This window comes from Hyposmocoma kahamanoa, unplaced genomic scaffold, assembly GCF_003589595.1.
Source record: "Hyposmocoma kahamanoa isolate Upper Pololo Valley unplaced genomic scaffold, ASM358959v1 100021, whole genome shotgun sequence".
NCBI classification, from domain to species: Eukaryota; Metazoa; Arthropoda; class Insecta; order Lepidoptera; family Cosmopterigidae; genus Hyposmocoma; species Hyposmocoma kahamanoa.
In genome coordinates, this window is record NW_020653200.1 from 9,706,809 (window position 1) to 9,719,420 (window position 12,612).

Below are 12,612 nucleotides of genomic sequence, written 5' to 3' on the forward strand. Positions count from 1 at the left end.
ACATAATTCATAAAATACATTCAACAGTGCACGTTATTGCAAGACTATATATTTTGCGATTTTTTATGAACTGTCACAGGGATTATCCTAGAGAACATTGTAATTAGCTCAGAACCCGTAACATTATTGATATTGACGGTGACTGTACTAACCGATCAGTAGGTCCAATGCCCATGCAATATTGCCCGTAGTAATTATTGCCAGTATCTTACTGGTAGAATCCAACTAGTAGGACCAAGGGCAAAAAACTTTACCCTTGTTCCTATTAGTTGGACTACTCAGTTGAACCACGGGCAATGATTATTCGAACAATATATTTGATTTGGCTTTTTCTTCTCGGATATATTTCTAAAATTATACAATAAAAAAGATACTTCTGTGGAAGTTGTTAGAATTACAGAAGACCTTGAAAGTATACGGTAAAATACTTGCTCCAGTCATAAAGTACGAAAGTGTTCCTAGGAGAACACAATACGATAAGTCAAATGACAAAGTTCTTAGGGTTTGTTTCCGCAATAAAGTTTATTGCGTGCTTTCCCACTAAGTACAATAATACGGTTAGCAACATGACACAGCTTTAGTTAATATGACACAGCCCATATATATTGTAAAGGTACTGGTTCACGTAACTATACAGGTAAGGTAAAAAAGACAATAAAAGCTTAAAAACTAGAAAGTAAAACTAGGATTTTTAAATTATATGAATAAAATTGGGTCCTAATTGGGATATAATTTTGTACAGATGAAGGGCACTGGGACCCCACAGGCCAAGGGTTTCGACTCCAAAGGTTGTAAATAGGCAGTCGGACCGGAGATCCTGGTACTAATTATTACTTTTTATTCTTTCCGCCAGTTCAGCTGCGGAGCCAGCCCTCTTGCTGGTGTGCTGGAGATGGAATGGGGCAAGTGTGTTGGCACATGTGGCGTCCCACATCAGTGCCCGGCCCATACTCTCCAAGGGATGAGAGTCATTCCGTCCGGGGTTTGCTATCTCTTCGCGACATGCCGCTTGGCTCGAGTATATCGGGCACGTTAGCAGTGACTAAGGCCCGGCGGATGATGTCGTTGAAAAAACAACGTAACTTCTAATTTCTTCTTTTATCTCAACAAATTATCTAACGAACTTCTTTATATTTTTATTTAATCTAATCTTTGCTTTTTTCCAAGAACGCATATTTTGCATGTACCTAATTTCGAAAAGAAGTACCTACACGATTTATTTTTTAAAATTGTATTCAAACATTCATCCAATTATTTTTCGTTGTTAACAACATGCGTGACATAAACGGGATCTAGATCGAATTTTGCCAGATTCCACGTGTTGATATTGATATCTGACAGCTGAGTAAAGTATCTATTCACTTTTGCATTCCGCGCACTTGTGTACACATCTCAAGTTCACTTCGGTTCTTTGTAACGTGCTCATTCGGTAACTTCTAAGTATGGGTAATATGTATTTGTGACAACTTAACTCTTACTATAGGCAAACGCCTACGCGCGGCTAAGCCCGTTACGCGACCACTCGCTAACTCAATTAGATGTTGTCAATGTTGTGTAGTGCGCATACGCACTCACTAAGCGACAATGGCACGTCGCTTCTTAGATAGAGTTTACATGAGATAATATTAGACGTAATTGACGATTCTCAGTAAAGTATCTTACAAAATATAAGAAACTTTTAGGCTCAATTTACATTGCGGCGGAACGGAAGCATATTCTCCCTCACTGCACGAGGGAGGGGCACTATAAACGAAACTTATGTAGAATAATATGGAACTGCACCTTGTGGCTGTAGTAGGATGTAATGATGGAAGGATGATAGACTTGGATATTGTTTTCATTTCGCTTATTTGTGAGCAAAAGAAGAAAAAGAGAAAAGGAGGAATAGAAAGGAAAAAAATATTTGGGTTGGTTTATGATTTATCGAAACACTTTTTGGACAATACGAAACATTTTGTGAAGTTTGAGTGAATAAGTTTATATCTTACCCATCTACTGTTTATGACTTTGCTCAACGCAATATTCTTCGAATTTTTGTCGCTTTACTTTGTAACTTTTACATTGTACAAACAATCATATTTTGTACCAAACAGATCGACTTTTCATCTGAAACCATTTTTTTTTCTGACACGGTACTTATACACGACCTATTTCGTAGACGTTTGACGTCGCACTGCGGATTCGCCGACGGTAACTGCAGGAATTCTCGCAAATGCGCGAGTAGTTACTCCCGAGCCTGCGCGAGAATTCTCCGGAAGACGCGCGACCTGTTTTTGGGTTCATAACTAATTTGTACGTTGTACAATTGACTTAAAAGTTCATTATGCTACGTACAATATAGCTGCCTCCGTGGCCGAACGGTTGCCATGCTGGACTGCCACGCAGATGTCCTAGCTTCGATTCCAGAAATATTTGTATGGCCTACATTTATTATCTCGTGAGTTTGTATGTAATTTGTGGATGTCTATGTATGTGTCCATGGCACCCGCGACACAGGGTTTCCCTAGTGCGGGCTAGGTTGAGTGTGTGCGTTGTTATTATCATTATTAATATCCGTCCCGCGATGCAATGTAAATTGAACCTTAGGCTTACTTGGCAAAAAATAACTATGTAGTTAGTTAGGGGTAAGATATTGGTGCTGTGGTTACACTATCGCTTTCGATCATAGATTTATATATACTAAATCTTCGATTGAAATTGTTTGTCTTCTAACTGTAGTGAATTAAGGCATATGACAGCTATCGAAAGCATTGAATAATAATTTGGCTAGATTAAATTTATTATTCTTGAATTATTTTTAAGGCAATGACGTACTTGAGTCACATAAGTCTGTTATTGACATGCAGTACAAAACCAACTTATTGGTAAATTATGGCTAAAAGAACCTATACGAAATAAGCTAAGCAAAAATCTCAAGAGACGTAAATGGAATTATGGATGAGCTGGTAAATATTATGCAGCAGTATCGCCAAAAATTGCGTGATACAGGTGAAGAATAAAAATGGCACTTATCAATATGCTGGTGTGAAACTTTCATCGGGAATGGGTACTTGAAAATACCTTAGGAGATAAGTTTTGTAAAGAATTCCGTACACGTTGGGTTCGTTCCGTGCAGAGCGCGACATGATTGGTCGATCGATGCCTGGTCACGGTACCAGCAGCACGCTCGAACCCAATCGACTTACTGTGTAAACTTTCAACATTTGAAATTATGTTATTATTATATATTTAGGTAACTTCTCTTTTCTCTAAAATTTGTTCAGGCTTAGTCACTTAGTATTCAAGGACATTGAAATTTGTATGTTTGTATGAAATTTGTATGAAGTAATTTATGTACTTGCTTTCAAACCATAAGAATTTGTCAAAGTTTTCACCAGTAAATGGCGGACCTTGTTTTATTAGCGCTTAAAAAGCAGCCAATAATACCCCTTTAGTATTGATCGCTTATATCCTATAATATGTACGTGCTCCAAATCGTCACGTCGTCAATGTGTGTATCGAGTAAGCTGAATTGGAATTTCAAATCATTGTAACTTGCTATTGTCACAAACACAAATGAACGGCCTAATTATACCACCAAGACTTAAGTTTGTTTTTGCAGCTGGCACTTGGTTTGTGGTTATTTTCCAAGCGAATTTAAGGCCGGAGAGCGGATAAATAAGGAGTACTACCCCTGAAACTGTCACAGAATTATTTGAGGTCTGAAATCCATTGTTCTAATAACCTTGTGTAATTCAGTAACGTTACAAGAAAATTTAGAGTTTTTAATACATGTTACAAACTGTGTCTGTTAGTAAAATGCTACGAAAGTTGTGGAACATGCTTTAAGTTTAGAAATGCAGTACTCACTTTGAAAAACTAGGAACACCCAGGGGATCCAGCCATACATCGAAAGAATAAAGATAAATCTAAACCAAGAACTTCAGGAGTGCTAAACAGATATAGTAGTAGGTAGGTCTGGAGAAACGTAGGGAATAAAATTCCTTGATACCTGGGTAGGCGGCAAATCCCTCTTCGGTGATAGCACCGCTTCAGTAGCTCGCATATTTTTTCGCCATTTGCTGAGCACAGTGCAACTTGGCAGCGTTGCTAAGTGGAAGCTGCTCTTTGTCATAGTGCTATATTTAACACGCTCATTTATTTTAGGTTGTCAATGATGGAATATCGCTGTTTATTCGGTACAACGACGTATTTTGTTGTCAAGTGATATAAAATTCGCATAAATTGAAACAGTGAATGCGCCTGAAGACTGGTAAAAAGAATCTTTATGTCGTATTGTATGTCAACTTTTTCCGAAAATACACGTAAATCTGTTTTGCGAAATATTTATATGTGATATCCAGATTGTGTTTTATTCTATACTAGGCTGTTAACCGGAACTTCGTCTGCGAAGAATAAGTAGGTACTTCGAGTAGCCTACTGTATTATACTAATTTTCATAGTTTTATTAATTCTCCATACAAAGTTTCGTCCCTATTTCACTCCCTATAAGATTTATTTTTACAACAAAGTAGCCCTTCTGTGTGCCATGTTCTTCTCCTAGTTCCCATCTATCTCTATGCCAATATTCATCAAAATTGGTTCAGTGGTTTAAGTGTGAAAACGTAACAGACGAGTTACTTTCGTATTTATAATATTAACTTCGATTATACTCGTATTTTAAGTGTGACTTACTGAAAAACTCATGATGGTTTTAATTGTTTTATTATTAGAATGTGACCTATTGGAAATGATCTTATTAGGATCGTGACTTAACATCCAGAAGCAATAAATTGTAATAATCCTTATCTTTCGTTAAATCCACTTGAGTGTTGTGAAGAGATCCATGAAATATATTATAATCCTTGCTTCTAATATTTTATGATACTTAAGTACAGTTCTAGGCTCAAGTGTAATCCATCTATTAGTATTATATAGCGAATATAGTAATACATACCGTAAGGCTAGTGATGGATAGTGCATAATCGAGAGAATTTTTGGCAAGAGCACTGGGCCCATTGAATTATAATGCGGCTTCGGTACAACATCTTGCTAAATATTTATTTTTCAACACAAGTACACCTAAACGATTACTGTGATATGTAATATAAAAATGATATAAAGAAGTTAAAATTTATACTCGAACTTTTTCAGAAAACTTAACCGTACCCGTAGGTTATAATGAACTTCGAATATGCTAGCGTTCATTATATTTTACAGGACTTCCTAAAATAAACTATTTTACTGTACAGACAAATAAATAATAAGAAGCGTAATCTATGACTCGGTAATATGTATTAAAAATATTTTTGAAATTTTGAAGTCAAATTCTTCGCGCATTGCAGATAGAAGGACTAATACAAAAGTACAATATTGGCAAGTTGAATGACCTTTGGCAGAATCAATATTAAGTTGAGGCTGAGTAGCTCTATTATGGAGAGTATTTGTAGGTCGGTGCGTGACGGCAACGCACAAAGAAACGAATACCAGAAGAGCATAAAAATTCGGTGGGAAAGGGGATTAAGTAAAAATTTATGAGCCATGGTAAGCACACGAGCTCCTCTCATAAAATCAATTGTACCAGATGTCGTAATGAAAAATTCTCTTCAATGTCATTGTTTTTGTTACAAAAACTTCATGATTTTATTTGACTGTTACGATGTTGAAACATCTTTCTAATGGCCAATTTACAGTAGTATACAAAATCTAACCGAGATTAAAACGTACTTTATAAAATGTAGTCGAGATTACACTCGGGTACATAAAATAAAAGAGGAATGAAAGTTCATAAAATAATTAACAAAAGTATAAGTACATTACGTATTAAGTTAAAATATCCTTAAAGGATGAAAAATTGGTTTCCATAGTATAAGAAAATATCCGTAGTATTGCTCTAACCATCAGAGCCACGGGTCTGAATTATTCTCCTGACATTTCCTAAATGACAGACAATTTGATCGAAACAGTAAGCGGACTGTACCTAGTCCCATTCTTTCTTTACCCACGACTATAACGAGACGCGCAATAAACATTTGCTTCGCTAGCTGGTACTTTTTTTCTACGTGCAGAAATCAAACGTAAAAAAAAAACAATATTGTTGAAGTAAAATTCAGGGTGAAGTAAAAAAATTTGGCGGTGCACAGTTCTGACAAATATCACGGATTTGTTACAATTTTGTTTTGTGATGCGTTCGTCTCGTACGATCAAACGCGGTGCAGTCCTTGTGAATTTCCAGCGCGCGCACATGTACAGTCAAGAGCACGTCAAGCTTAACACTTTGTACTTTGTACGTCAGCGGCATAGAGTTGAATTTAAATCTTAAGTGTCAAGCTTGACGTGCTCTTGACCCTATACAGAAAGTAACTCACTCTGGGTGTTCTTGCAACCTGATCCAGATGATGGACGCAAGTCCAGTATGCTTTCTACTAAAGGGGATTACAGTACTTTGAATCACCTTAATTCAAAATACTCATTAGTCATTAAATTTAAGAAACTTCTAACACTCTGATTTAGAAATCGAAATGTTTTGGTGTCAATGCCATTTAGCGACAAACTTCAGAACTACTTTTGTAGTTTGCTAGGATGGCAAAAGTTATTGTGTTGCAAAATGATTAATTTTTCTCTTTATTGTTTTCAGGTGAGCGCCATATCAAATGTCTGATGTTCGGCAGGGGTAAGTTTTCAGTGCTTGAAAAACTCCATTTTAAAAATGCTAATTAAAATGTTCGCCCTCGGCAGAGTATTCAATCCTGCTGCAAGGGTTTTGAAAATTGAAGCACCTCTTATAAAGTGTAAATAACAGTTTTTTTCTTCGACTAATTATCTGGTGTCCGTCTAAATTGTGTGCTCACACTATTCATCGCTCTAGAGCGATGAATAGTGTGAGTGAGTGAGTGTGAGTGATGAATAGCAGGGGATTATTACGAATATTGAAGCACCTCTTGCAGAGTACAAATAAAAGCTTTGTTTTACTGATTTTCTGGGATCCGTCCATATTGTGTTCACACTATCCATAGCTCTATTATTGCGTTGAATTTGGAAATATTGGCACTGAAAACTTTCACAGAATTTATGTGTGCAGGTTTAACACGAGTTTTGTTTGTTCCTTTTGCATTTACTCCAGTGTTTTACCAAAACTGAAACTTTTGTTTTCGCTGGCTGTCAAAAATTGTGTTTGGTTCTTAATTGGCACGTCCACGACTAGCTATATGGTGTCTGTTATTAGATGTTATGCATAAAATCATGAGATCTTTTTGTTGTCCAGACTGGCCCTGTATATATCGCAGTAGGTACTTTATATGGGAAATCTAATATTTGACAAATTTTCAGTCGTTAAGAACAACATGATCTCTAAATGTGTGTATTCTGGTCTGCTTATTTTGTTTTAGAGAACAAGATTGCATGAATACTGTATAATGGTGCCCAGGTATTAGAGTTCTATTTCCTTATACTAAATTTATGTACAGAGTATCGAAATTTATAACGAAAATGTTGACGATTTAGAAAGAGAATAGATGATATTAGTAAAGGTAAAATGTATTACTTTTACTAATATTACCTATTCTCTTTCTAATAGTCTAAGGGCACCACTCCTTTGGGGAGGTAGTGATTTGTTTCGGAAGTGGGCTTAATTTCCGCTTCATGGTCTGGGTGCGTCGTGCCGACTCATGCCCTAATGCCCTGTTTCAAGGTCATCAGTCGACCTAGAACTAATTAAATTTCCTATATCGGCGTCCTTAGTGCACTGTTTAGATTAGGGAATATGGCTAACGACTAGCATCAGGAAAAGCTTTATCTAAGTTCAAACACTACTTTTTTAAATTAATTTACCAATGAATATATTTTAATAATTAAACTCATAAATCGTTAGTTAAGAAACGGATTAGTTCATATGTAGAACAGCGTCAGTGGACGTGCATCACTGGATACGTGTTGCGAATACAAGTGAAAAATTTACGGATTTATGTTTTGTAGTGGTTGAGTTCCTTGGGAAAGAGTTCGTCGAGGGTAGTACTTTGCCTATTTCTGTCGTCAAGTAATAATGTGAGCATTACTGCGTTCCGGTTTAGAAGGGTAAGGGCGCTGGTGAATTTACAGGCACATGGGATTTGTCAACTTATGTCTCAGAGTGACGGGTGCAGTGGCAGTGCTCCTAAGATCCTTGAGATTTAAAGCTCTGAATTGCACTGCATCTGTTATGGGTAGGCGTGTCGCTTACCACCTTTCCCAATTAGTGTAAATTATTTGTATCACTATCCATCTACAATGCTCGTGTTTTATCTGAAATTGGAGCACAGGTCCATTTATAGAGCAACAAGATCGGATAGAGACGTTCTTACCTTAGAAATTAACAAACATAAAAAATGGTACATCGTAGTGTGGTGTAAACCAATCCGAAAGTTATTTTAAAATCGGGGTGGGGAAACAATATGTGCGAAATGGGACACATCTCCTGAGACGTGACGCAGCAGAGCAGTCACGGGATTTTGTCATTGATCTAAATCATAAGCGAAAGCGGGCCGATGAAATAAATTGATGAAAAATACTCTACACCAAAGATTAAATTGCATCTGGCAGCATTTGTCCGTCGACATTTTGAATAAATTACAGCTACTTTAAAATCGCTCAACTACGCGTTATAAATTCAGAGATGTGAGGAAATGCGCTAAATATGTTCTAAAAATGTTGTAAGTTTTGTCACAAGTGCTCCGGGCGTTCTGTCATCACTTGGAGTAGTGTCCGGTCACGGGATGGCTATGGTAGCTCCTGGCTGACGCAGCGGGTATTTATAGAGGGCGAGCGGCCGCGCTGAATGATCCGCAGGCCATTCATGCGAACAATGTAACGACCATGCCATATACCATTTCTGTGTGACTTACAACTACCAGGTTATCGAAACAAAATCATACTAAATAAACGAAACAAATTTAGTGGTTATTTTGGAAAAACGTATCGATCTTCATTGCTCGAAATGTTTTCGCGTGACTATAGCACGATTCTTAATTCTGTTATAGTACCTTCAGATTTTTTTAAATTGTAATTTTAAATAGTCGTGTACGTATTTGCTAAATTATGAATCTCACTGACTTAGGTGTTGCTGAATGCTGCAAATTCTTTAAATACTTTGTAACTTTTATCAACAAAACTAGCGAATCAAACTGTTGTGGCAACATCAAACAGATTGGGAACCCCCTCTCATTGTCTATTAAATATCACAATGTTGGCCTTTCGCCACACTGTACATCAATTAGAAATGAGTAATTTAACTCGTCTGTTCCGAAATAAATCTGCAATTATTTATCTGTTCACCTGATGTATTTTTATAGTTAGGATCGGTGCGGTAGATTTGGTGTGTTTATGAGTACAGTTTAGCAATAACAGTTCGACATGTAGTATTTACCTATAAAGTATTGAATAAAGGTGTTTAATCTTTTAAATAATTATGATATAGCATGTGAGGTTTTTAAGCGGTACAAAAACTTAGTAGATGATGAAGTTAGGATAAAAACTACTAATGGCCATGAAGCTTGTGACGAGTAGTTGCCGATTTGGCTGTGACTACTGTATAGCCACAGGCCGCGTCAAGACGATGGCTACTGCCGGCGTGACGGCCGATACGAATAGAAGATAAAAAATAGGCCGACACCACAACCGAGCATTCCTAAGCGTTTCATTCCGCACATATTTTTTATTTATTCTTCGTTTGGCTTCGCGCCAGCGCGTCTTAACTGATTGATTTTACTAAGACGTGTGACCAATATAATTATTGTACTCGGCTATTGATTGCTTCAGTAATTTACAAGCAAATAAATCTTTAATTAAAGTATAATTGATGAAATAAAAAAAGAGAATGGAACTTAAATGAATTTATTATTTTTTTAATTTACATTTTAAAACAATACCGAACTGCAGAGAAAGAATCATGTGCTTTACAAAATATTTACCACGTTTTGTATTTTTTTTCAATTAGAGACAATAGTTTAAAAGCTTCGTAGCTGTTTTGTCGGTCGTCGTTGAAAGTAATTTGTAGAAATTAAAGTGCGCTGAACCATCTGTTTCATGTAGTTTCATAAAATTGGTTTCAGCCACAATTTTCATAAATAAAACAGAAATAATTTTGTTTTTTATGAAAGGGTTGCGATTCACATTTCAATTTTTTTTTTTAATTGGGTACTCATTAGCTGAGTAATATGCAAACTAATCTTCATATTAAAATATACTTAACAAAAAATATTTCAAATATATTTAACATGTTTTGTGCCTCACATTTAGCTATTCACGAATTCATCTACGTAAAATTTTTAGATAGGTACATTATAAACAACTGAAACACAATGAAAAAGAAAGTTATGCAATAAATGTTTGTGAATAACTGCATTCATTGTTAACGAACAACATTTGCAGCTGAAATCACCTTGGATCTGCCTCTAGAGACTCTAGTCCATGCGAAAAACAAACCTCTCGTTACTTTATTCTTGCTAGTTTTAATGTTTTCCCTTGGGATTGGTTATTGTCATGGTTAAAACATGCTTCTGAAAAACTGTCCTTCTTACTATTAAATGGATGATATTTTATTCGTGGTATGAATGCAAATTCACCTTTATCAGAGCAAGTTAGCATTATAGCTACTTATATATTCTATAAGTCTGAAAAATTTCAGATGTGCAATGCACATGAACTTCTAAGATAGGGATGTTCTTTTTGAACAATTATGTCATATGTAAAAGTTAAGAAACGTGAAAATAGTATATCACATTTTCATGGATCAATTACCTTTTCGACAACGATTTATTTAAAACCATGTATACTTTTTCAACTTAATTGACATGTCGGTCAGGGCTTACTAATATTATTGATAATTATGTATAGAAAAACAATGACTTTCGTTTTTCGGGTGCTTAGCTTTGCACAATTTTTGTGCTGAATTCTTTACTCTAGAGAGGTGGAGCGATAGTGTAACGTCGAGGACTTTTTAGTCGCATCACGGGTAATAATAGAGCATTCGCTTCCGTGTCCCTCAACTCCCGCACACCGCACAGCGCTCCCCCGACGCATACCTCTCCCTACGACGCTTGCTTGATTTATTTCCGACCGCAACACAAACAGTCGCATATCTCGGCTAGCCTACCTACCGTTTACTTTATCAATAACATTTAGATAAATTATAACTATTTTCAAAATACTTTCTCAGCTCTTGCTTACTCTTCTCCGATTTGCTTCTCTATTTTACTTTTTCTACTTTGAATTTGTAGCCAAATGTTTATTTTTAAACCATTAAACATACGCGAGCATCAATTGGTGGTAAAAATTGTATCATTATACGTGTAGAGAATGTAGCAACATTGTTGATAGATTACTTTAAAAAATTAGGTGATAAATATTTACCTATTTGATTATGGGTGAAAGAATAAACGGTTTATTTATTAATTATTATTTTACAATCTCTGTACTATCACATGCTAATATCGTTTAGACGGAAATTTGTGCTTAGAAAAGCACTTTATACTCTCTTTATACCAGCTGTTCCATTGACCTACCAATAAAGCTGTTCCTAAAAAGTTCACAATAGATTATAAAGAAAAAAGCAAGTAACGACGTAATACGTCACAGACCACATCTTTCTTCCGTGTAATACGTCAATCAAGCACGTGGTGATTTCGTTTTTATGTTGTGATGCGGTAATTGACACGAGGTTTATGTGATTTTATGAGATCAAAAGTTTCACGGCCTTAGAAATAAATGAGGCTGCACAAGGTCGATGTCTAAAATTATTCTTACAAACTTTTTGTTGGACTCTAATTTAATTTGTTATTATTTAACACATATTTTGTTGTATTCATATTGTATGTTATTGTTCGTCCCGCTAAATATAAGATTTTAGCAGCAGTAAAACTCCTTATGAGAGAGTTCGTCCAGGGAAGTACTGCCACCGTACCTATTCCTGCCACCAAGCAATAATGTCAGTATTACTGCGTTCCGGCTTTGAAGAGTACGTGGTAAAATTACAGGCTCGTAAGACTTGTCAACTTATATCTCAGGGTGAATGACGTAGTGGGAAATCAGTGCCCCTCAGAAATTTGTAATTTACAACTCTGAGTAGCATCCTTAACTTTCCCGTTTGATGCAATTTTTTTCAAGTCAAAGATTATTTATTCCATAGGTAAAATAAATTTACACTTGAAATCGTCACATTTAAGCTACTGCTCGTTCACTACGCTGACCTTCCTGAGAAGAACGAGCAAGAAACTCTAGGGATTGCTCTTTTCAAATAAACTTAAATGCTGTGGAATACACTTTGAATCAAATTTGTGTGGATTCTGGAGCCATGTCGTCTTTCCATACATCTTTATCTAACACGTAGTCTTCAATTTTGTAATATGATTTTTCGATCAAAATATTTTTAATGTAGTTTTTAAACTTAGGAAATAATAAACTTAATATATGCTCCGGAATCTTATTGTAAAAGCGTATACAGTTCCCCATAAAAGAGTTGTTTACCTTGATTAAACGAAATCGTGGTACCATGAGTTTGGACTTAGCTCTAAGGTTAATATTATGGATATCTTCTTTCTTACTGAAATTATGTATAATAGGGGTTAAAGTATGAAATTGCCGATTTGTACTGAAAATCTA

General features: G+C 35.9%; 1 protein-coding gene across 4 annotated transcripts in view; it reads left to right on the forward strand.

The window, feature by feature from the left end:
• The window catches only part of LOC113227791 (hepatic leukemia factor), a 136,332-nt gene that overhangs the window by 30,553 nt on the left and 93,167 nt on the right, over positions 1-12,612 (forward strand). The window contains exons 1-2 of one of the 4 annotated variants that reach the window (XM_026460889.1): positions 1,045-1,078; positions 6,617-6,652. The exons of 2 other annotated variants lie outside the window; for them this stretch is intronic. In XM_026460889.1, the coding sequence (XP_026316674.1) occupies positions 1,057-1,078; positions 6,617-6,652 (58 nt within the window). In that variant the 5' untranslated portion in view covers positions 1,045-1,056. Of the gene's footprint in view, positions 1-1,044; positions 1,079-6,616; positions 6,653-12,612 lie in introns of those variants that run through there. One more of the 4 variants, XM_026460811.1, reaches the window with a different exon arrangement.